The sequence below is a fragment of the Lithobates pipiens genome, unplaced genomic scaffold, assembly GCF_037356315.1.
Source record: "Lithobates pipiens isolate NorthernLeopardFrog02 unplaced genomic scaffold, aLitPip1_a1.2 Scaffold_8, whole genome shotgun sequence".
In the NCBI taxonomy this organism is placed as follows: domain Eukaryota; kingdom Metazoa; phylum Chordata; class Amphibia; order Anura; family Ranidae; genus Lithobates; species Lithobates pipiens.
The window spans coordinates 85,164,829-85,192,040 of NW_027507903.1; the positions used below are offsets into that span (position 1 = coordinate 85,164,829).

At 38.0% G+C, this 27,212-nt stretch overlaps 1 protein-coding gene across 1 annotated transcript in view; it reads right to left on the reverse strand.

Moving 5' to 3' along the window:
* ALDH1A2 (aldehyde dehydrogenase 1 family member A2) overlaps nt 1-26,042 on the reverse strand; it is a 64,366-nt gene extending 38,324 nt beyond the window's left edge. Inside the window, exons 1-4 of the mRNA XM_077472258.1 lie at nt 25,753-26,042; nt 3,882-3,986; nt 3,082-3,222; nt 260-389 (exon numbers count right to left, since the gene is read on the reverse strand). Of these exons, the coding sequence (XP_077328384.1) occupies nt 260-389; nt 3,082-3,222; nt 3,882-3,986; nt 25,753-25,869 (493 nt within the window). The 5' untranslated portion in view covers nt 25,870-26,042. The remainder of the gene's footprint in view (nt 1-259; nt 390-3,081; nt 3,223-3,881; nt 3,987-25,752) is intronic.
* Between the last annotated feature and the right edge of the window lie 1,170 nt (nt 26,043-27,212).

The window sequence follows — 27,212 nt, forward strand, 5'->3', positions numbered from 1 at the left end:
CATTTTGAACTTGACAGTTCGCCTGATTAGAAAGGTAAAATTGGCTTCAGATGTTCAGGAGATTTTGTTTTGTCTTTCCCTGGGCAAAAACTAGTGTATCTTGCTATTGGCTGAACTTAATGGACATATGTCTTTAGTCATTCTAACTGTAACTTGCTATGACTGCTAAGTGGCAGACAAATGTGTATCACTCACATAAGTCAAGCATTCCAAGGTAGACATAGTTTTGTGTAGAGAGGTGCAGTATGGTGTTACCTACCTGCTGGAATAGTCATGCCATGTATCTTGTCAGCCCAGCCAGCATAATAGCGGAGAGTTTTAATCACACCTTGTAGATCTACATAAAATGACTGCAGAAAAGGCTTGCCGCTATTCAGGGATTCGAGTGTCTGAAAGGTAAATTAAGAGGTCAGGGCCTTCAGTTTATAATAAACTTCAGATCAGTGCAAAATAAACCCAAATTTAGCACTCTGGATTTCTTAAACTGATAAAATCAAATTAAAAACAAATCAGCCTACTTACCAGAAATGTGTGAAGAATATTGCATAAAATCTTTACATTATTACACTAATGGCTTATATCAAAGTGTATAAACGTACACCTTGTTTAAAGAGATTTTATTCCAGTAGTTATATTTTCTGCTTTAAATTTAACTGGTCTGTAAAAAGTTACAGTAGCAAGCAGTTTAGTGATCGAATATTGGCTGCCATAAAAAGGAAGTTAACTTGCTTCTTAAAAGTGGACCGAAATTAGGTTGAATTAATAAAAGAAAATAGGCTGTTCAATTTGCAAACTAAGTTGCACTTCGCAAGAGAATTTGCACCAGAGCTTAGTGAATGTGGTGAAATTTCCCTTTGCAAAGAATACTCAATCCTGTTCAAGGAAAACAGAAAAAACTGCCGTTTTGTGTGCACATAATTGGATGATGAAAGTTAACACAGAGCTTCACCTCATTCATTAAACTTAGGAAAAATGTCCTTGAAAAGTGAAACTTTCTGTGCATAGTGAAAAGACCATTTACCTTTACTAAATCAACAACACTCCATCAAGCTTACTAATTCAGCCAATCGAAAAAAAAAAGCAATGATAATGTGCAAAGTGCTATAACTCATAGTTACTAGAAATAATTTCACTGAAATGACCTTACAAAAATCAAACTTGGTTTCCTTTGGTTTCTGCATTTGGCAATTCTTTCCACTGTGCTAGTGCTGTGCTGTGCTTTGGGATGAGAAGCATTACACTTGACAGTTACTGTATATTAAATGTACACATTGCTGCAAGAGTACAAGCTCAAATATGGAAGGTGTATTCCTCCTGGAGGTCTATGAACTATGTGTGTTCAGTTTGTAAAAGTGATATTGCATTATTATTAGATTATTGTTTAATAATCTCACCAAGTTCTGTGCAGCAAAAGTTATCCAGACATGGTATCTTTGCCAGTCATGCTTGACATGCTTTAGTGAACATTTACAGCAGAGAGCAACATCTGCTAGTTATTATGGGCACCAAGTACTTTTGTAGAACATGAAAGATTTAAAAAGTGAAGGAAGAGCCGGCAATGGCAAGCAGTAACTGTTACATGTATGCTATAGCTTATGTTGCCTACAGCATAACCGGCATTAGCCGTTTTAAAAAGCCTTGAAGCAGTGTCTTATATGTTATGTGATATAGTACACATATAATAAAACATGAATACAAAAGAATGGTGTATGTCAACACTACTCAGTGAGGCTGATTTATGAAACATGAGTAAAATCTGTAACACTACTGGAGGTGTTGTCCCTTTTAGCCAGTTATGTTAAATCTTTCATTTTCAGGGAAAACAAAAAGAGAAACACAACTGGTTTGTATAAGGCAGGATTTCCTTTTATGTAGCTCAGCAAATTTTTCCTTTTCAGAAATCAGTACCTCTATATTTTAATGTGAGTTTGTCTATGTATCTGTGTTGCCTTCAAGTAGAGTTGGCCAGCATAATCAAAAATCTGTTCCATCTTTGAATATTTGTGAGGGGGTAACGTGTTCTAAAGTTCTACTGAGCAGATCAGTACAGGGGAATAGGGGGCTCTTTGAGCTCTCTTTGGGCCCTCAGACAGATTTGCCAGTCTTCTGAGGTAATCAGGTCCACTTCTAAACCAACCATTCCTGGGTTTGGGGTTTGGAGTCAACCAGATTTGGGGAAGTCTCTGGATAAAAAGCAGCTTTCGTCTGTGCATTGTGGTTTGCTGCAACCACACAAGCAATGTGTTTTGGCGTTTCCATTCAAATGGTATTGCAACAGACCACAGCAAAGTAAAAGTGGGAAACAATCCTAAACCTAGTTAAGCTCCAAACTAAAGTGTCAATTGATTAATTAGCTTAGTACTTGACTTAGGTGTCCATTTATGAAACTGTGAATAGTGGTGATCCCTAGAATCGCTGCTGATCTCAGTCCATTAACGATTTATGAAACAGAGATGAACGGGGAGAACATTTGCTCCACTGATGATCTTCGCACACAGAAAAGCTGTCATTGACTAACACAGAAACGGCCAGTTTATGAAGCTGCGATCTCAGCACTTCACTGGCGATCTGTGTCAGAATTCACACTCCCCGATTCACCAGCTCGGAGCTGGAGAATCGAGGAGTGAAGAGAGAATTCCAGGGGAACTGAGGAGGAAGTTTATTGACCCCCAAGAAGTAACCATGCCCCTGCCATGTCTATTGTAGATTATATATATATATATATATATATATATATATATATATATATATATATATATATATATGATGTGTGTGTATATAAATATATAATATATTTAGGATTATGATCTCTTCTGTGAATGCCGGAGAATGGAGCAGTGAATATTTTTCACTGCTTCATTAACAGACACCTTAGTGCCTGCACTGATTTACTACAATCCTACTTGCCACTGTAACATGAAACAGACCTCATCCAGTTATTTTTAATCTATATCACATTTCTCATTCTCCTGAATGTCATGGGAACCACAAATTACTGCATTCAAAAACTCCAAAAACTTTACAAAGATTGTCTCAAAATAGTATTATCAATAGGATTATAAGAAATGGTTATTTACTTACAGCAAGGATTGCTCTCTCTCTTTCTACCAGATCAGCTAGTTTATCCAAAAGTCGCCCCCTCTCAGATGCATCCATCCTTCGCCACACTGAGCCCAGAGAAAATGCTAAACGTGCCGCCCTTACTGCTTTGTCCACATCGGCCTTTTAAAAGTTGAGAAAAATAATTATTGTTGTCTTACAAAGATGGACCGCATTATGAAAGTAAAATTTATAAATACAAATCTAATAAACTACAGAGATCAAGTTAATCCTATGCTATTTACTGATTTAGCAACTTATTGCTACCTCCTTATGTGCAGCATGTTTATTTTGGCACATTAGAGATGAGATGATTGCCAATAAAATTAAATTATCCAGTGACCTAAAAACAAAACTCTTCCTGCAATCTAGTCCTTAAAGAAAGTCAGAAAAGAATATGGTAGCTGCCATTCCTGTATTTTTTTTTCATGCTCCAGTGCTGACATTCAGAATCTTGTTTTACTACTTAGAGAGTGACTGACCTGGAACAAGCATGATGATCAGGTTTCCTAATACTTTTCATATTACATGCTTGTTCCAGGTCAGTGAAGCAAGGATAAGGACAAGGATGATAGTCCATGGTCCACAGCACGTTAAACAAGCCGATGACGGGCTCCTATATTCTCATCATGACAGGTTTCCCTCAAAGAGTTGGGACCCCTTTAGGACTATTCTAGCATTTTAAAATGCATGCATACCCCAATGCAGTGCATTACGATCTGAAATACAGGGGTGGTTTTTAACTGACTGAGCAAATAGAATGTATGGTTTGATGCAATTACCTTCTCAGCTTCTTGGACCTCACAGATCTGGTCTCCCGTGGATGGATTATAAACCGGGAACACTTTGCCGCTCTCAGAGCTCTGCCACTCATTATTTATAAAAATCTGAGAGAGTGGGAGAAACAAATAATCAGTTCATACATTCACATCTGTCACATAATATATCCATGTCACAAATGTTCCCTCACTTATTTTCCATATTTATGTTTATAGCAAGAAAAATACAGATGATCTGTTGGGTAGATTACCTAATTTTAGTAAGAATAAAATGCATGTTTCTGTATTTCTCAAGTTTCTACTATTAACAATAACATTGTTATGGCATATATTAAATATTCTTGTCAACTGGACATTCAACTAACAGGATAGCTTATAGTGGCATACTTTTCCGTTTCATTTTGTGCCCTTATGATAACATAGATCTTGGAGTAGGTGTTTAAAGGGAAAATATTCTCTGTCCATGCAGGGCTACCCCCAGCAACACACGCCTACCCTTTGCTCTTCTTAAGCTGGCCCTAGACCAGGGGTCTTGAATTAAAATTCACAAAGGTCCAGTGAGTAAATAGTTATTTGGGCAGAGGCCAGAATCTAATTTTTGCACTATAACACATCACAGTCCCCCTTTACATCACAGCCCTCTCTTTAAATCAGTATCCTCACCCCTCCCTTTCATATCAGAACCCCCCTTAACATCATAGTTTATCGGTGTCTATAACACCTTTTAGATCACAGCCCCCCCCCCCCCCCCTTAAAGCAGTCCCACAGTGTCTTCAGTTACCCTTCACATCATAATGCCCCTTTAAAATGCAGTGCCATTTATATCGTAGTGTCCCTTTATAAAAAAAATTCCCCCTTTATGTCACAGTGCCCCTTTAAGTCACAGTGCCCATTTAATCACAGTGCCTCTTACATCACAATGCATCTTACCCCACAGTGCCTCTTGCATTACAGTGCCCCTTTATGTCACAATGCCTCTTTTCTTCACAGTGACCATTACATCACACTGCCCCTCCACATCGGAATGTCCCTTTTAATGTAACCCCCAACCCCGCACTGTCCTACTTTTGGCAAAGTAAAGGAACTTAGCTGTGTGAGCTCTTCAGAGTCTCCGGCCCGGAACTGCCAGGAACTGCAAAGCAGGTTGGAGGGTGGGAGCTGCCCAACTTACTATAATAGCAAGCGTGTTTTATATATTATATATTTATATATTACTTTTAATTTGAAAAGACTCTCCCTCTTCATCTCGATCTGTAGCACCTCCTACCTTCGCCTGCTGTGAGGATGACAGCTGTGGTTGGATGGGAGACTCAGGAGCGCTCACACAGCTGATAAGTGGCAGCCGTGGTCCGGACAGGACTGTTACGCGATCCACGGCCATGCCGCGGTCCGACCAAATAGTAATCCCTGCCCTAGACAAATCAAATTTTTACAGATTTTAATTAAATCATTTGGAATTCATTCCATAGGTGGGCCTCTTGGTACCACCCGGCTCAAAAAAAATCTATTTTTAATTGACCTTGTCAAGGAAACCAACCAGAAAATTGTTAGTGGAACAGTGTTAGCATCCAATTAGATGCAGGTATTGTTTGGTATTTTGACAGCCGCTGGTGTATACTGTATACAGTATACTATAGTCGGCACTACAGATTTTTCCATGCGTGCCGTTTAGCAGGGATGGGGGATTTGAGTAATTTCATAATGCTTAACACTCCGTTCAGCTGTCTGGAGTTTAGACATTTAGCTCCCGGGATTTTTCCCCCATCCCACGCATCCCTAAACCTGGCAGCACCAGGCATTTCTTTTCCCTCCCAGCAGCCAAATGGAGCAGTGTAGAAATGAAAGAAAAGGAAAATATGCAAAGCTGGGGGCTGGGGGGGGAGTAAGGGAACCTGTCGCTTTGCCCTGTATATAAAAATGTTAACACAACATCCATATGTCAAGGCATACATGTTTAACCACATTTAAAATGTATGGGTTTGCTTCACGTTTCCATTGACCATACATACACGGCAGATTTATTTCAGCTTAGCAGAAAGTTTATAAATCTACTGCCAGATAAATGTAAATATAGAATCATAGATTTATTTAAAAGAGGTACAATAAATAGATAGCTAGCCAATTTTGTAATTTAATGCTATTGAAGTCTGCAAACAACCATTATTTTAAAACTAAACAAAACTGTAGTTTCTCTTACTTGCAACCACGGCAACAAATTTCTCAACTGTCCCTGATTTTGAGGGACTGTCCCTTATTTGGAATAAAGTCCCCCTGTCCCTCCTTCTTCCTAATTTGTCCCTATTTTGAAATGATCTATATAGTTGTGTTTAAAAGGATTTATCTATCCAAAAGTGTTTTACAGTGCTATTTCTAAATTGCAATATAAAGGAATAGTAGTAGTAAAAAAAGCACTTGTGGGTTTAACCAATAATTTATTTTTGTATAATTATTCTTTAATGGAGGCATAACAAGGGTTTGCTAATAGGTGTCCCTAGTTCCCATCTCAGGTAGGGATATATTGTAGTCAGATTGGCCAGAATGCTCACCATTTTGACATACAGTATCTCACAAAAGTGAGTACACCCTTCACATTTTTGTAAATATTTTATTATATCTTTTCATGTGACAACACTGAAGAAATGACACTTGGCTACAATGTAAAGTAGTGTAAGGTATTGAGTGTTCAGTTTGTATAACAGTGTAAGCTGTCCCCTCAAAATAACTCAACACACAGCCATTAATGTCTAAACCACTGTCAACAAACATGAGTACACCCCTAAGTGAAAATGTTCAAATTGGGGCCAATTAGCCATTTTCCATCCCCGGTGTCATGTGACTCATTAAAAAAAAGATGACCTAGGCTATAAGAAGATTGCCAAGACCCCCAAACTGTGCTGCAGAATGGTTTAAAAGGACAGGTTTCACTCAGAACAGGCCTCGCCATGGTCGACCAAAGAAGTTGTGTGCATGTGCTCAGCGTCATAGCTAGAGGATGTCTTTGGGAAATAGATGTATAAGTGCTGGCAGCATTGCTGCAGAGGTTGAAGGGGTGGGGGTCAGCCTGCCAGTGCTCAGACCATATGCCGCACGCTGCATCTCAATGGTCTGCATGGCTGTCGTCCCAGAAGGAAGCCTCTTCTAAAGATGATGCACAAGAAAGCCCACAAACAGTTTGCTTAAGACAAGCAGATTAAGGACATGGATTACTGTAACCATGTCCTGTGGTCTGATGAGACCAAGATAAACTTATTTGGTTCAGATGGTTTCAAGTGTGTGTGGCAGCAACCAGGTGAGGAGTACAAAGACAAGTGCGTATTGCCTACAGTTAAGCATGGTGGTGGGAGTATCATGGTCTGGGGCTGCATGAGTGCTGCCGGCACTAGAAAACTACAGTTCATTGAGGGAACCATGAATGCTAACATGTACTGTGACATACTGAAGCAGAGCATGAACCCCTCCCTTCAGAGACTGGACTGCAGGGCAGTATTTCAACATGATAATGACCCCAAACACACCTCCAAGATGACCATTGCCTTGCTAAAGAAGCTGAGGGTAAAGGTGATGGACTGGCCAAGCATGTCTCCAAAACAAAACCCTATTGAGCATCTGTGGGGCGTCCTCAAACAGAAGGTGGATGAGCGCAAGGTCTCACATCCACCAGCTCTGTGATTTCGTCATGGAGGAGTGGAAGAGGACTCCCGTGGAAACCTGTGAAGCTCTAGTGAACTTCATGTCCAAGAGGGTTAAGGCAGTGCTGGAAATTAATTGTGGCCACACACAATATTGACACTTTGGGCCCAATTTGGACATTTTCACTTAGGGGTGTACTCACGTTTTTTACCAGAGGTTTAGACATTAATAGCTGTGTGTTGAGTTATTTTGAGGGGACTGCAAATTTACACTATTATACAAGCTGTACACTCACTGCTTTACATTGTAGCAAAGTGTCATTTCTTCAGTGTTGTCACATGAAAACATATAATAAAATATTTACAAAAATCTGAGGGGTGTACTCACTTTTGTGAGATACTGTATTTCTGCATGGAGCCCAAAGGCAAATCATGGGCAATGTCCTTTTGGTTTACAAAAAAATCCTGCAAAGACTTCTGCCCTTCTATATGGATGCTGGGGTGCATCAAACTCAAGCAGACACTTCCACTAAATACTCATTTAAACATGTGCACTGGTATGGCTATCACAAAAATGTATACAGGTTAAAGGCAGATATAGGCTTGCAAATCTGTGTGGAAAAACTGGAGTTTCACTTTAATAAGATACACATAACAAATCAAAAGAAATCAAAATTCGGTAGCCTGATTATATTTGTAGAAGCTTATATTTTGTTAATAAAAATATAATAATGTGGACACACACACTGCCTGAGTAACAGGATGTGCAAAAAGTTGTAAAGTATATATTTCCATCAGAAATGAATTCGTAATTGATCTGACTACAGTAAACATGACTGGTTGCTGTAGGTTTCTGCATTTTGTACATTATGCTTGTTCTTATGTTCCGCCCTAAAGCGATACTAAATGACATCCTTATTCTCCAAAAATAATCCTGACACATCCACTACTTAATGGCCCTGTAATCTTTTTGTTCATGAAATTGCTTACTGAGTGACCAAGAGAGGATGGCTACATTCCTACATACAGTGAGAATGTGGACAATGAATGTAGCCACCCTCTGATTGGAAGTTGGATCACAGCAGCACAAAAAAGGGAATTTGGAAATTTAGAGGAAGCAGAGAACAATGAAAGTGACTTTATTGAATTAAGAATAGACACTTGAATAGATTTTTTTTTAAACCAGAGTTTAGTGTCACTTTAATGATAAAGTTAAAATGTGTGCCGTTGCTTGTGCGTCCATACTATGGAAAGGAGATTGTAAAATCCATTGGGGCAGGTACATATGTGAATGGTCAGCTTCTACTCCGTGATTTGCTGTTGTATAAAATGTTGTCACGACGTATAAATAAGACACACTCTACATGAACTAATCTCCGCTAAGCTCTACTGTACAAAGGTAAAACCATCTTTTAAGAGGAGATGCTGCTGTTCAGCTTTCCTTTTGACTCAAAGTAAAACACATTATTGCCATTACTTTCTTATTAACAGAAGTTGATCACATTTAAATTGGCTGTAAAAGTCCTACATTTACTCCAGTGTGTGTAAAGTACCTCATCTAGCATCCTGGAACAGTTTCAAGTTTTGAAAAGCAACAGCTGTCGGATTTACAAGCACCTTACACTTAAATAACTTTCTTTTGAAAGTCTTCAGTGTTCTGTGTCAGGTAGTACCAGCCTGCAGACATCCATACCACCAAGCCCACATTCTTTTGTAATAAAAGTAAATTCACTCGGGGCCTTTAGAATTCATATACAGAGCTTGTCCAGCTATACAGATTCTGATGGTTGTCAATTAAATGTATATGTAGCCAGTACATTTAATCTGACTTTCATTATGGTCACTTCATAAAAATGCCATGTAGTGGACAAGTGATGACACATGGCAAGAAAACACAAGGAATCCCTGCAAAGTTTAAATTAGTTTCCCCGCCAGCACACGTTCTAATTTATAGAGTGCAGGCTAAGGGTAGTCTGTAAATCAGATAAACTATGACATGAAATCATCCTATCCACTGAATATATATAGCCAATGCTGAAGGCTGCTTGACAAAGAAATGGGAACCCTCAGTGAAGCAGGGCTTGTTTCCATGTAAATCACCCCGCAGAAGCCTTAGAGCCCATTGTTCAAACTCAATAGCAAAAGCCATCCACTAGAGTCATTCTCCTGGATTCAGCGTTAATTAAGGCTGACTTTTTACCATAAATCAGCCCTGGGGTTTTTACGGCTTAATTTGGCATTAAGTACACATATTTAAAGAAAAATAAAAGTAATTGATTAACAACAGCGTGTGTAGGGGTTATTTTTGCTAGTTTCATATCTCTGGATAATCATCTCGCAGGTAAAGACTATCCAACTTTAAGGAATCATAACAGAAAAAGAGAATACAGACAAAATAACATTCTAACATTCTTAAAACCAAGTCCTTGTCCCAAAGCCAGTTTAATAAAGAGGCAAAAAGGGCATTTGTTCTGGCCAGTCAAGAGACTTGCAATTATAGTGTCAGTAAATGAGATTTTATATTATCCTCATTTCCCCTATTCTGGGACCCATTGATTTAAGAAGAAGAAGGGAGTATCATATTTCCATTATAGGAGCAAAGCAATCCTGAGTGTTAATGTTGAATAAACAAAAAATTGTATATTCTTATGTAATATTTAACTCTTGCCTAACCAAGATCAATTACGATGTGTGCATACTAGATCCTAAGAGAATCACATCTTCCAAAACTTACAAAAAATGTTTACTATCTACAATTTGCTTAGATTTGCATGCTGTGCCCTCTTAGCCCTTGTACACACGGTCGGACATTCCGATGGAAAATGTCCGATCGGACCGTGTTGTCGGATAATCTGACGGACAAAGTTTTAGAGCTGGGCTATAAAACTTTCCGACAACATGATCCAATCGGACTTTGTCCGATTGTGTGTAGAGAATTCCGATCGGACAAGTGCCACGCATGCTCAGATCAAATTCCTAGACCAAAGCTATTGGCTACTAGTCTGAACGTAGTCCCGTTGTGACGAAATAACGTTGTCACGTTATGTACGATTGGATTTTCCGACAACTTTGTCCGACCGTGTGTATTTTGTTGTCGGAATGTCCGACCATGTGTGTACAAGGGCTAAGATTGCAATATTAATTTGTTAACATCACATAACTATTTCAACAAATATTACATATAAGAATTATTCACCAGGTGGTGAAAAAGCAAGATCCACTTACCAAAAAAAAAAAAAAGCAGCTTAATGATTATGCTCCATTTTTGGGGGTCTCAAACTGGCGGACCTCCAGCTATTGCGAAAGTCCTATGAGGCATTGCAAGGCTGACAGTTACGAGCATGACTCCCACAGGCAGAGGCATGATGGGACTTTTGGTTTTGCAACAGCTGGATGGCCACCAGTTTGAGACCCCTGATTTAAATCTACGTGTTTGTGTACAGATGTGTGTTTTTTTTTTTTTTGCAGCGTTAGGCAAGTGCATTGCCATGCATCAATGTGTGTTTCTTTTGTGCGTTGACAATCGCTTTAACATGCTTTGATGTGATTTTGCAAAGTAAGAATTTGGAATGTATAGGGTTAACTGCCATTGACCAAGGCTTGCTAATACCTGTTTCCACTACAGAAAAGGGCATATTATATGCATTTTGATGCATTGCCATCAACTTCTATGGGCTTTCCAATGCATTGAAAGCAGAAAATAAAACAGACATGTCATACTTTTCAAAAAGCACTGTACTGCAGCACTAAGATGAGAACAGACATCTCAGACTTACTATGTGGAACCATGATATATACATTTTAGCACACTGCAAAAAGTGCATTAAAAAGCAGTAGTGTAAGCTGGCCCTTGTTACGTGCCGAATTAGGATGCTGCTCTGTAATGTAATTATAGCGTTTTTGTTGCCTGGGCCATTAAGAATGAATAAAAGAATTATGAACATATAGAATGCGTGTGTAGAGGGATACCCTGGTAGAAAGAGATCAAGTGACCTATGCAAGTAGAACAAGATACTGTATTCTTCCTTTTTTCTAAATTTAGGCCCCATGGACTCATGGTACTGTTAATTAAAATGTTAATTTCATCAAATTTAATGACTAAAATTACAGTAAACTATTTGAGAACCGTGTACATATTTGGATCCACCTTATAATACTAAATATTGGTTTAAAAGCTGACATTAAACAAACATAGTCTGATATTTCCTGTACCTAATGAATTCATTACAATCAGGAAAAGCCAGAAGCCCTTTTGTGAATATTTGTGTGCCTTTGTCTCAAAGTACTAAATCAAGAAGTTTAGCAAGAAAACCAGGCAAGTAGGAGGAAGAGTCAATGATGGTGGTTTCCATGTTTCTAACAAGACTAGTTTCTTCTAAGGGTATGTATAATTTTTTGTGCATTTTTGGAGAGTACAGTATGTAAGTACTTACACATGGAGACATTTTCAAAGGATTTGCTATTGTTTTGTTTTCTTGAGTTTTGTCACGTCTTCATATAAGAAGGCCACCATGTGTTTTGACTACCCACACTGATTTTGTCACATTCTTCACAAACACATTCACATGCTCTGCAATGCACCTTCAAAGCATTGTCTTAGACTTCCGTTAGACCCCATGCACATTGGGCATTTTGGGCATTGGGCATTTAGGCTCCGGTGTTTAGCCAGGACTAGAGGTCACAGAAACACCATCCAGCCCCGCTGCTGGTGGCCTGTAAAATTCTATGAGAGTCTGACAGCTGCTGATGCTGGACGGGGCTGGGCGATGCACCTAGAAGTATGTAAGTTTAGAGCAGAATGCCTGAAATGCAAGCAGTCTGCATTATGGGCATTTGTCCCAGGATGCGTGTTGCCCTAAACAGAACAACCACTGAGTATTTAGAAGCAGTGCAATATAAGATACATTGCAATGAAGTCAACTGCAAGTGTAACAACACTGAGACTTAAAGTAAATGAAAAGTCTTAGGCGTCATGTACACTGCTGCTGGTAAACGGATGTTTAGGAGCAGTTGGGCATTTTTTTCAACTACTCCTGAACTCTCTTCTATGTTATCTTATCAGTACATGTACAAAGGGTCGTTTATAGTAGTTTCTAGGCAGTTGTGTTTAGAGGCTTTTTTTGGAACCCAAAAAAATGCATTCAGAAGCTGAGTTTAGAGGCATTTCAAACGCCAAATGCAGATAAACCCGGTAACTCTGGTTTAGTCGTGTTTTGTTTACAGGCGTTTTTAATTTTTTACTATTTATAAAAAAAAAGAAATAATGTTTCAAATGCTTCTAGACGCAAACGTGGCTAAATGCAACTAAATGCGGCATATAAACACGGCTAAGCAGACATTTTTAGATGCCGGTTTCTAGCTGTCAAGTTAAATTATTCAGGAGAGGTTGACCAACATCCCATGTACATGAAGCCTTACACTATTCTTAAAAAATTCCTTCCTCCTCCTAGGTAACCTGCATACCCTGTGTAAAAAAGATCTGAAAGCTTTTGTTTTTTTAATCTGCTCTGGTCCGGTCATGTAATCCTCCAGCTTCAGCTCTGGCTCCCTGTTTCACAAAGTTGCTGCTATGGGGAAGAGAAGGGAGAGTTGACAATGGCTGGGCCATGGGTGCCTATGGGTGATGTTGTGGCCCCTGGAATTCCCAGCTGTTGTAAATACACTGGGAAGCCAGTGCTGCTGAATCACATGACTGGTCTGGACTAAAAAAAAGTACACAGATCTTTTATGGGCAGGGTATGCAGGATAGGTAGGAAGAGGGGGAGAGATTTTTTAAGAATAGTTAATGTTAGGATTTTCTTCCACTATAAAGGGACATTTATTAAACATTCACTGGCGGTGAACAATCACTCTAATTTAAAACACATACACCTGGAAGCTTCACCTATCGTTAATGTAATTCACTTGTATGCAATTGTATTGTAACTGTATTGTCTACCTTTACTTTGTAAAGTGCTGCATAAAGCATAAAAGTATATGTAGACCCTAACAAAGAACCTTTTTTTTTTCTAAATTTGCCCTGACTTATACTTTAAAACCAACATTTTTATTTACATATAAAAAGAGTATGGATGTGTTAATACCCCTGCCAAATATATTTGCAAACTGCTTTCAATTTTTGAGATTTCTCTTTCTTTCCTGTTCTGAATCCAGTTCTGGTGACAACTTGAAATTATGTATTTTCCCTTATTTTCTGCCCAGTGACAATGGTCACCAAGAAAAAAAAAAGGAGAATTTCCTAGGAAGGACATAGACAGAAATAAAAATCCTCCCCCACTCAAAATGAAGAACTAAACAATAAAAAATAAAAAAGTTTAGGCTTTAGATTACCTACATGTTTTATATAGCTAGAATATCTCCCATCCAAAGACCCTATGACTAATGCCATTATAATGCTATCAAACTCTTCTCAATGGAATCTCCATTTATTTTCTATGACAGAAAATCTGGCTTCATTCTAATAGCTAAAGTAGGGAGGATTTCAAACCAGGAATGGTAACAGGGACCTTTAACTATCAAGATGATTATCTTTTTTTCATATTTTTTAATAGGTTTGAAATAAAACAAGTAGAACCATACATTGTTCTATGCAAATACAGAATCACATCTGTTCCCCCCTAAGCAAAATTTTGTTTTATAAACAGCTTTATTGGGCATATAAAAGTATGTCCATAGCTAAGATAATGGGCACCTGTGTATAAATCTGAACAGGAAATGTTTCTTTATAGATGTTTTACAGATAAAAAAAAGGGCTGCCTTTATCTTTAAGTTTTACAAATGATCAATGTACACAGACATTTTGATGACTTTCTCCAAGAAAAAAACCTCCTGCTTATTGTAACATTGTAACAAAGGACAAACTTGGTTGTCCAAGTGAAGTTGGGAAGACATTTGGTGCAGTTTGTACATGCCAGGAGGTCAGTACTGTTTGTTTTCCAAGCCACAGGGGGCAACCGTTGAAAAACAGCATAGTACACAAATGTTTTAGTATAAGTTAAAATCAGATGGATTGTTTAATCAAACTGCTCAGGAGTTGCTCTGGACCAAAACCTCTAGAGCATAGGAGAGGCTGAACTTGATGGACATTTATTTTTTATTTTTTAGTCTAAATAATAATGGAGCTTAAAGCAGATCTTCGCTCAGTTTTTCTACTTTACAAATTGTTGTTCACCCAAGAACCTCTTTCACACAATCACAGGCTGATTTTTATTTTTTTAACTCTTTTTTTGTATTGCTGGCTAGGGCTTCCATAATTATTGCCTTGGGCTATACAGATCATGCATCCCAAGGAGCTTTGGGGCCACTTTTGCCACACTGTGCATGCGCACAGGGGCCAGCTTCTAGAACCAGGAAGAGACATCATCCATGCTGACCATATTCCTTACTTGTTATAAAGGCCAATAACTCAGTGGAGTCTCAGATTATGATACCAAAGCTTCTCAATTGGAATAAAAATGCTAGGTGGTTCAGAGGTCAGTATAATCCAAAGGACGAGAGGCAAACTGATGATATCTTCACAACCAAAACTTATTTAACAGCTTTACTCAATGGGCTTAATCCTCTATGATGAAGTCCATTGGGTGAACATATAAGAGGTGTGGACATGGAGGTGGGACCATGTGCTGAAACTTTTTTGCTGATTTCGACAAATTTTGCCTGTGAAGACATCTCCAGTGTGTTGCTTTACCGTTAGATTGTACTGAGCTAGGTGTGGAGAAGTGATAGACTCTAAGCAACCACTTGATTCCAGACTACGAGAGCGAGTGCTTGGAAAGTTGGAGTGATGCATTTTTTTTACCCTATAAACAGTAGGGGGTTTACAGGGTCGATCCACCCAAAAATGATACTGATAGTTTTGGTAGATAATGGAGAGTGTAAGCACCTGACATTTTTTTATATCTTATAGTGACTCATTTTGTGAGACCTCTGCTAATGAGTTCCAAGAATTGCAGACCTGCTATGGCTAAGGGATTCCTCCCATCCCCTTTAGATTTCTTTTCTGTTGTGAAAAATGCAGCAGGAGGGATTGAATGACCATCACAGTTTCTTAGACTGAAACAGGCCAGTCTTTTGTTACCATTAACAATAAATAGCGACACCAATACCGATAACAATAAATAAGACCAGAAAATGTAATAATCCAACTGTCCAAAAGACAAACACTTTGCAGAGTGCTACACAGCCCTAAATATTTTGCCAAGCATACACAACGATCTTAAGAAGAGGGGCTGGAGGAGTGAGGCCACACACTGTACACAATGCTAATGTCAAAGTGGGTACAATTTAAATTGAGTTTCTAGCCTGTCCAGTGGATCTTCCTAGAACCCTCCCATTGTATAACTGATCAGATAACTGTCATCTCGTATATATGGGTGGCTTTATTCACTCGTTGATAAACATGCATTAAGATAGGGAGAGAAAGCAGCATTGGCATAGCCAATTTTAGGTGTTGGTTTACTAAAAGTAAATAGGCTGTTCACTTTATATGTGAATTCATTATGTGAATTTTCACGTTGTTCAGTAATTATGGTAGAAAATTATTTTTGCTTGCACATAATTGGAAGATGGAAATCAGCAGAGCTTCATCTCTTTCACAAGGGAAAGGGAAAAAAATAGCAAAGTGAAAATTCCCTTCCAAATTGAATAACCTATTTGTTTACATCAAGCCCAAAGTTTTCAGTGGTATTTTCCCTATAGTGTGACAGGATGACAACACAGGAGCATAAATAAGGGCAGCACAGTGGTGTAGTGGGTAGCACTTACACCTAGCAGTAAGGAGTGTTGCTGGTTCGAATCCCAACCACGACACTACCTGCCTGGAGTTTGCATGTTCTCCCTGTGCCTGTGTGGGTTTCCTCCGGGCACTCCAGTTTCCTCCCACACTCCAAAGACATGCCAGTAGGATAATTGGATCCTGTCTAAATTGTCCCTAGTATGTATGAATGCAGGTTAGGGATCTTAGATTGTAAGCTCCTTGAGGGGTAGGGACTGATGTGAATGTTCAATGTATATGTAAAGCGCTGCATAAATTGATGGTGCTATATAAGTAACTGAAATAAATAAAATAAAAATAAATGGGAGAAAGTGAAAGAAGGTTGTCACCCTGTAATAGGCAGAGTTTATTAAAGGCTTTTAAAGCAGGAATACCAAATATTTAATGAACGCTGTACATTAAAAGATTACATAAACATGCAACAAGATTATATGAGAAGTTTATGATTGGGTTTATATCTGATTTAAGAGTATTTTACTGTTTATATTTTTATCTATATACCACATTGCTATATAACCTAACATATTGCATATTTGTATATCAAAATGCTTTTGCCTAAAGAAGAGTAGTATTATGCAGAAAGCCTCATCATTAGAAGTCTTTCCGCAACATACACATCTTGCAGGATGTCACTGCTAAAGGTCATTAGATCGCATAGCAAAAAGACCAAAGGGTACAATATACCATCAGCACATTTTGTATTTGCTATACAGTTTTTTAAGTTTGTTGTTTCTGGTGAAAGTATCTAAATTAAGGACAGATTAATTTACATTAGGCTAAGCTGCACAAACAAGCAATTTAATTGAAAACATTCCTAAATTCTGGCTTGCTACCAGGATTATTTGAGCAAAAAAAGAACAGCCTTTGCTTATTTGATAGTGTGGATATACTTTCATTGAGAGTTTTTAAAACTCACACATCATCTTTATCACAGTTCTCATCAGATACATGAATCAATTTAAACTTCTTATTTACTATCACAGAACCATGCTAATATACAGTGCTATCATATTCTATGGTGTCTTGGATTTGTTAATCATTTTTCATTATCAACTTTCTAAAATAAGTAGCAAGGTAGCTATATGGCTAGCAGTTGCCTTGATACTCTTGCCTCCTGGGTTTGTCATTAAGGACACCATCTGCATGTGGTTTTCACATCCTTTCCATGGTTGCTTGGCAAAATATACCAGTTAGCTGGCTTCCATGAAACAATGTCATTGCTGTGTGCATATCACTGTAGCATGCTGTAATATTACATAGGCACACTAGCTAGTAAGCTTCTTTGGGGGCAAGCCCTGGTCAGGGGTTCAATTTTCCCTGTAAAGGGCTGTAGAAAAAGTTTTGGTAATGCTTAATGAGTGCTGGCAGCACTGCATGAGGCAGGTTTTCCCATCATTCACCCTTAAAGTGTTACTAAACCCAGGATCCTGCATTCACTATATCTGGTCTCCCACAGGACACAGAACATGGAAATGCATTTTTTTTTAGAAAATATAAGCTGCTAATTACCTTTTCTCATCAGTTAGAGCAGTCTTGTGTCCAGCCAATCACTGGTTAAAGCTTGTAGGTTGAGTTTTATGACTGACCTGTGAGACTGCAAGACCCCTGACTCTCTTTGCTTGGACAGTACTGATTGGCCCTGTGCTGATCACATGCACCCTCCCAAGATAAAAAAAAATACCTCTCTAGCAAAACACACAAAACTGAGCATGTGCAGCCTGACTCCATAGACTCTGTGTAATCAGGAAATTATTAGGAGTCAATGGAAGGAGGGGAGGATCAGTGAAGACAGAATCAAACAGCCTTTTTACACAATGCAGAGGATTAACCTCTTAGGTTCTACAGTTAGTATAACAAGCATGCTTTACTGCATATAAAGACTGGTTTTACTGGTGTGGGTTTAGTAACACTTTAAGACACCTATATTATTTGACTATGCATTAGCAAAATTGTGTAAAGAAAACCTAATCACAAATTATGCAATAAACCCCAAATCTATTTTGCAGCATCTTTGGCACCATGCCTCACCATATACAGCTTTGTTACGCAGATCATTTTTAGGAATTTGCTGCAAAGTTTCTTATCTGAAGATTCTGACAGTAACAGCACTTCTTTGCAGCAGGCTGACAATGCTAAGCCACTTCCTTGCACCCTGCAGTGGGAGCTCCATCTGTTAGCCTGTCGGGCTGCTTATCTGGTGGGCAGCCTAACCGGTCAACTGAAGAAGCTCTTACAGCCAGTTGACAATGCTTCTGCCAATTGTGAGGCAGTTGGTTAGTGTTGTCAGCATGCAACAGAAGTGCTGTTACTGGCAGAATCTTCAGGTATGAAAATTTGCAACAGATTCACAAAAAATTATTTGCTAAAGAAAACAGTGTACAATTAGCCATGATACTAAACATACTGAAAAGTAGATTTTGAGGTTACTTCAGCTGGCCATAGATGGATCGAAATTCGGCCAGTTGAACAGGAACTGGATGCATTTCAATTCACCTATGGGCAGGGTGGTTGTACTGAAGTTGATCTATCAATTGACTTCAGTACAACCAGTCTGGCTGTTTTTTTTTTGTTCGATCCCTGCTGGCTGGGAAACCTCTGGCTGTCAGAATACAATGGCGCAGAAGCAGGGATTCTCCCATCAACACAGTCAGTGTTGATGGAGGGATCAAGCAATTTTCTTTCCTTAATTGCATGGTTAAAGGAAAGAAAAATGCATACCATAAGATCTACCTTACATTCCAATGTGGAAAAAAGCCTAACTATAACCAGGGCTGCTGATAAGGCAGTACAACTGGTCCTGTTGCACTGGGCCCAGGCTTCATCAGTTAAATAGAGGGGCCCAGGGCCGTTTTATTGTTAATTTCTGCCTAAACAAATACATAGATTTTACTAGATCACACCCCTGCTTCTACATGCTTACCAGGGCTTAAATTACATTTTCCTGGGCCCCATCGGGTCAACTTTGTTTCATTTTTGGGCTGTTTGGATAAAGTCAGTGCTGCCTTTCTGCTGCATGTTGGGGGGGGGGCTGGTCTGGGGGGTCCCATCAGAAAAGCTGGAAGAGGCCCCATGATTTCTAAGAGCAGCCCTGACTACAACTATTCCTCAAAATGTTAAAAATGTTATTTAAAAAAAATGTATGTACTTGCCCATTTGTATACTGTCCAGTCACATAATCCGGCAGCTCCAGCAACCCTGTGTTAGTGAGCAGCCTCTGCAGGGGAGAGGAGGAAGCACCAACAATGGCTGGGTAATGAGAGTCTATAGAGGGGATTTACTAAAACTGGAGCACAAAGCATCTGGTGCAGCTGTGCAGAGTAACCAATCAGTTTCTAACTACAGCTTGTACAATTAAGCTTAATGCATAGATTCACCATATCCAATGTGCTCCAGTTTTAGTAAATCTCCCCCATGGGTGATGTCACACTCCCAAAATTCACAGTCATTGCCAAGTTCTCTCTTAAACAAATGCAGGATCACATGACTGGACCAGAATGGATTGAAAATAGGTAAGTACACAGATCTGTTCTATAAAGTTTGGGTGTGATAGGTAGGAGGAGGGGAGGGGGAGAGAATTTTTTTTTTAAGAATAGTTATAGTTAAGGTTTTTTTTAACACTTTAAACTTAATGGATATTTCAGCTATACTCAGCCATTACTGTATCTGAAAGGATTTCTGCGGAACCCCGTGGACTGCACAGTGTGTTTTATCCCATGAACAATAAAAAAGTGGAGAGTAACACATTTAAACATAATAGCTAAAGTATGCCACTTTAGATACAATATCATTGCACAAGGATAGCGTGCAGATAAAAAGAGATAAAAAAAAATCCTTTTGTTAAATGCACCCTGGCCTCCCTGCTGTTTATGTGACAGAATTATGTCCAGTGTTGCAAACACAATGACACATAATTACTGAAGAGGTAAAACCACCATTGTAGCATTAATCACCCAGATGGTAGAAATGGCTATCAGCATGTAAAGGCATGAATGGCTGTATTAATTACGCTACCCCATGCAGCCACATAACATTCTTTAAAAGTACACCAATAAATATCCATTTGTGAAGGTTAATTTAATGCAGTTATCTTGTACTATATATGTCGCCAATTTCATCTATTAATCAAGTAGTAAATTCTCTAGAGGGCCAGCTAAAGTCACACACTGCTATTCGAGGTTCACAGCCTTTACAGTCCCTAAAGACTGGTAAACTGGAGTGTACTAATCTACAAATCATTCCTATTTTATTTTCTTCTTCATGTACCAGTCTACAGTCATGTAGTGTGAACATTTCTTCTATGATGGCCTTTTGTTTAGATTGGATAACCCGAATTTTGCTGTGTGCCATCTTTTCAGTCTTGTACACAATGGGGAACAATATTATTATTCTTTATCCCCCATATCATTGGGTTTAACCTTCACAATATACTTTTCAAATGGCACCCAAAGCTATGCGGGTCTTTGCTTATCTGTGTATGAAGCATAGAAGCGGAACACAATTTATTCTTGTTTTCACAGGCCATGTACATTTTTTTTGCCTTTATCAGATAGTAGTATTTCTCATTACTTTGTAGAGTATAATAGAAAGTTTACCACTTCCTTAACAAAGGGCAGTCCTTGCACACATTCAAACATTATTTTGCTTTTGGTGGAAGCCAGTTAACTTGTAAAACTGAAGAATATGAGGGAAAACATCAAAAAACACATATATAGCCTACAGACTCCATGCAGATAGTGTGGTTGATTTGCTGGAAGAGTAGCAGAGAAGTTACAAAGAGAATATTCGATTAGCTTACTGAAAATAAAAGGGTAAGCTTTGTTCACAATGCAAGCTTGTTCAATCATGTACAATCATTTTTTTTAATTATCTTCCATTTGATTGGGTATTCATAGTTCATAGTTCAAAGCTTTGTTTTATATTCTACTCCTTTAGTAAACCAACACCATGGGGGTTATTTACGAAAGGTAAATCCACTTTGCACTGCAAGTGTACTTGAAAGTGCAGTCGCTCTAAATCTAAGGGGTAGATCTGAAATGAGTGGAAGCTCTGCTGATTTTATCATCCAATCATGTGCAAGCTAAAATACTGTTTTTTATTTTCCTTGCATTTTCACCTCGGATCTACAGCGACTTTACTTTCAAGTGCACTTACAGTGCAAAGTGGAGTTTCCTTTAGTAAATAACCCCCATGTTTTGGTGAGGGTGGGCCGTGGTCACAATGGTAACCCATGCCTCTGTGTATACATATACTTGTATGTATACACAGAGTATGTGCTACACATTTTCTATATGTTACAAGTCACAGTACCAATGTATATTTACAGACACAGTAGAGGATAATAGAAAACTATTTGAAAATTTACACCTGGTCTTGAGCCAAAGGTGATCTGCTCATCCACACATCACACACTTCCCACCATAAAGAAAAGGCATTTAAATTGTTGATATTGACAGTCAACCTGCAGGTATGGATGACCCAAGTAACAAATTAATGGTTATTGTAGGTCATATTTGTATTACCCTATTTTTGTATGTTGAGCTTTACGATCAATTCCCATAGTGGTTTGTACAAATTTTTGTGATTAGAATGTAATAGCATTATTTTAGTGTAATTCTTTGTACACCATCATCGACAGTGACACTATTGCAGATACCTTTTTATATATCAGTTTGTCAACTGCCACACTATTTAAATGAGAATAAATATTTTACATTTTAGAGTGTAAGCTCTCACGGACAAGGCCCTCTGAGTCTTCCTGTATTGAATAGTGTTGTAACAGTACTGTCTCCCTTTCCTTTGTAAATTACTGCACAAAGTGTAAAAGTATATGTAGACACTAAAGTTCTGTGGAAACTGTTGGCACTATATAAATCCTGTATACAGGCATACCCCACTTTTAAGTACACAATGGGGTTTATTTACTAAAGCTGGAAAGTGCAAAATCAGGCTCACTTCTGCATAGAAACCAATGAGCTTCTAATCCCCGCTTGTTCAATTAAGCTTTGGTAATAAAACCTGGAAGCTCATTGGTTTCTATGTAGAAGTGAGCCTGATTTTGTACTTTCCAGCTTTAGTAAATAAACCCCATTGTGTACTTAAAAGTGGGGTATGCCTGTAGTAAACTCATAAATTGTAGACACTGAGAATATAATTAAGTTTTTCTCATTAATGTAATATATAACAGAGTTAAAAAAAAAATAGCCTCCCTAATACAGTAACAGATAAAATGTAGGTCTGTAAAAATATATTTTTTGTAGGAACTCCACACTATGCTAGTTTTTTTTTTTTTTTAATGATATGCTTCAAAATCTGTTATAGAGAGTGGCCCTACGCAATAGATTTAGCGCTATCACTTTATGGTAGGACCACAATTGCCACATGTAATATTTGCCATATATTTATTATATTATACCTTTCTTTCCTCTTTAGAGGTTTACCTACAGTCATTTGCAATATGCTTTTGGAGGTTTTGGGAATATATTTCTAAATAACATGGGTTTTAATATTAGAATGTATGACTGAAAGCTAATTTTACATCAGAATAATTTATTAAGAGAGAGGGTTTAGAAAACATTTTTAATAGCGAGTGTGTGAACCTTTTCAATAACCCCTGGAAACAAATCTATTTATTTTAATTAATATATGTTAAACTGATGAAAGTGTGTCATCTAGCTGCTCCTAGTTATTGCATTTATTATAAGATGATTGTGCATTGCAACTCATTAATTGATAATATTTATATATTATATTATATTATATTTTATATATATATATATATATATATATATATATATATATATATATATATATATATATATATATATATATATATATATATATATATATATATATAAATAATAATTACATGTCACTTCTTAGTAAATAATATGAAGATTCTCCTATTATGCAATACAGTCCATACAAACCTTAAACTGTACATCTTTTGCAACAGAGACATAGCAAGTATTACTTTACCTGCATAATTATATCTTAAAAGCTAATTTCCAAGATAGGTTTAATAAATAAATGAATGAACTTGCAGTCCATGATGTCCTGCTTTGGCAGAGCTATAGTTACATGGTCATTGAAACTTGGTATTTTTGTTTAAACATCCACTGCTGTCTACATACAGATATGGATTAAATCAGGTCACTTTCTCAGGACCTTCTAGGCTGCCTAATAAAAATCTGGCAACAGGTTAGATGTGTAATCTTTAGCTTTAATAGATACCACCTTTTTATTGATGCACAGGTCAAATATGGTATCAAAACAGTACAGAATGCTGAGTTAGACCTTCCTCAATTTTACTTATATGTGGTTGAAAACATAGGAGGAATGAAGGGAAGAGAGGAAAATACAATGGTGTATTAGTACATAGCAAAGATTGCACTATTTATATAAGTGATGGTGATTTTATAAAAAAAAAAAAAAAAAAGAAAGAACTGGGTCTAACACATATGTGATTTACTCATGCCTAAAAAAAATGAAATCATCTAAAAAAATAAATAAAAAAAAAGCAAACATTTTTGACAGGTTTGAAAACCTAATGCAGGTTGATTGCATGCAGAAGATATAGTAGGATCGCTCACTAGATATAGATCGCACATATACACTATTGCATGCAGCATTCAAAAAACATAGGTTTATTTATATATAATAAACATAGAGATATATCTATCTATCTATCTACATATATATATATATATATATATATATATATATATATATATATATATATATATATATATATATTGATGTAAGTAGATCTATTTCCTTTATACATAACGTTTAAATTATAGGGTTGTAAAGAAGGCAGAGGTTGGATCAATTCTCAGTGGAGGAAATATTAAGTGTCACCACTTAAATAGCTTCAGCTCTCAAGTTTGCATACATTTCTATCTGCTGAAAGTTTGGAGTTTAGTGATGTTCTTTATTGGAGTTGAGTTATAAAAGATGCCAGCTTTCGGGAGAACTCAGATCCCTTTGTCGGGCTTTATACATTAGTCAATAAAGGGTATACCTTACCCCACACTTTCTACATTCGTCTTTGGCTACCACCCCCACTAATACTATGTCTATCTGCTGATATTGTGCAGGTTTATTAAAGTCTGTTCACTTGAAATATCCATTCATGTGCAGAGAGAGAAAAAAAAAAAAGATTTTCTTGCACATGATTGGGTGTTAACAGTGGAAGCAGCTTCACCTTATGTACTTAGTGAAAAGTCTATATTCTTTAATAAATCAACCCCTAAAAAGCATACTGTTACACGTCAACAGAAGCATTTTAAGTATTTTTAACAATCATGTGCACAGAAAAAAAAAAAAGATAATTTTTTCTTGCACATGATTGTGTGTTAACAGTGAACACAATTTCACCTTATGCACTTAGTGAAAAGTTTTATAGTTATGTAGCTAGTCTGGTCGAAAAACGAAATCAGTCCTTGTAAAGGCAGACTGTTACGTATTAACATATAACTCAAATCAATAGTTACAGCAACTTACTAAAACTATTGATCCTTACTAGGAAAGGAAAATAATCGATTAATGCCTTCAGATACTAGACTATACACATGTTTTTAGTGTCCCCTATTATAACTTTCATGAATTAAGTTATTACTGAGTTATTGTCGAGTTATCCATTTTAGTGTCTCCTATCCTAATACGTTATTTTTGTTATTATTTCGTTAATTAATAATAGTGGACGTGTTTTAGTGTCCCCCTTGTATGCTTCCTGAGATAATAATGACTTATCTTTGAGTTTTTATTATCGAGTTAATTAATAATATAATAATGGTGAAAGTATGTTTAATGCCCCCTATTGTACCCTTTATGAAATAATGATTGCGTTATAATCGAGTGAATTAATAATAACGAGAGCCCTTTTAGTATCCCCTATTGTATCCTTCATTGGATAGTAATGAATTATTATTGAGTTATTCGTGAATTAATTTATAATAATGAGAGACTTTTTAGCGTCCCCTATTGTGCCCTTCATTGGATAGTAATGAGTTATAATTAAGTTATAACTGAATTAATTGACAATGTTGAGAGACTTTTTAGTGTTCCCTATTGTATCCTCTATGTCTATGAGATAATAGTAGGTGATACATAATATAATACAATGTTATTCTGCACAATACAAAGTAGCTAATGTTAAAGCATAAATATATAAACATCCGATAAACATAAGATGTGTTTAGTAATATATTGAACGAAGTTACTTTGCTGCCTAGAATCTGTTCTACCTCTAGCATAGGATTCCAAGTCCCTGTCCTTGCCAAGGTCCCTGAATGGGCACAAAGTCCGACAATTGCAGGACAGCAGAGCTGGAGGAATCTGTGAATTCCTGCGCTGGGCTATAGGGAATGTGGATCAGATTACTGACTTCCAGCGCAGCCTGATAACTTCCATTAGGACTGATCTACCCTGTGCTGGGTGCAGGCAGCACATCCAGCCTGGTGACTCCTCTTACCTTGGTATGCTTGACCTCCAGGTTTGGGGTGGGTGAGGGCAGCAGATGCAAAGAGGCCATCAGGGCAGCAGGGTCTGTCTTCACTTCTCCAGGCATCTCTATTTTACTAGAAGTCATAGCTGGGATGTGGATAGACTATAGCCTTCTCCCTCTCTGGATCTTTTCAGCTGACCTAATATTTGTTTGTAGTAGGGGAAGAGATGAGTGTTCTGGATATTAGCTCTCTTCCTCTGTATATAGGCAGGTGTCAAGCTGGGTCTCTTCTTATTGGACATCATGGGAGAAGCAGGGGGGGCTGGTTCATCCTATGATGATATAATTACAAACGTCTATTTACATAAACCACTCAGCACAAGCCTATTCAGTCCCATCGCCAGTCAATGGGACTTCCCTTCCTTTTAACACGTTCAGTGCTGAAGAATGTGATTGGGGCTCTCCTAACACCTCCACTCAGTAGTGTGATGAAGCCCTCCTTGGCTTGCACACAGCTCCATCCACGTTTGGAGAGACCTGGCAGGGGATTACTTGGCACTAATTAAAAACGAATTAGCACCTCTGTGTTGTGTTCAGCTCATCGGAAAACAACCAAAAGGGTTTAGACAATCAGAGAGTGTCACACACTCACTGCCCATTACATACTAGCAGCTCAGAACCTAATTAGATACAATCTGTAAAACAGGACCTCTGGATGCTCTGCAATGCATGACTGTGAACAAGTGATTCCATTTGTGTTCCTAATCCTTGCTGATTACTCTGTGCTCTGCTTAGCAAACTTTTCCAGACTTGCTTGCTTTTTACAGCTGTACAGTTTGTGGGATGGATTTGCAGGTAGTCAGTAAAGTCTATACAGTAGGAAGTGTGACTGTATGGGTGGATGGTCCTTTTAAAATCTGCTTTATTACCTATTATAGTTATTTATATTACATCGATAATTTAAATATAGCTTTACATTTATTGTTCATTTACATACGCCCCTGCCCTCAATAAGCTTACAATCTAATATCCCTACCCAGTGGTGTATTTTGGTTTTGTGCTGCCCTAGGCAAGGCTAAAACCGGGCACACATTGAACAACTGTGGCTTCCTCATCAGACCCTGAGACATGATTTGTACAAGTGCCACATATGTGGTCAGTGGAGCAGAGGGTGGGGTCAGTGGGGCATAGGACAGGGTCAGAAGGGCAGAGCATGTGGCAGCACTGATGGGCACTGATAAGGAGGCACTGATGAAGCTGCACTGATAGGCAGAACTGATGGGCGGCTCTGAAGGGCACTACGTGTCACTGATGCACACTGATAAGGAGACACTGATTGGCAGCACTGATCAGCAGCCCTGATGGGCACTGATTGGCAGCACTAACAGGCATCAATTGACGCCCTCCGAAGAACTGGTAGACCATGATGTAGCTGCCTTGTTTGCCTTGTGGCAGATAAGCCCCTGTCCCTACCTCACATTTAAGGA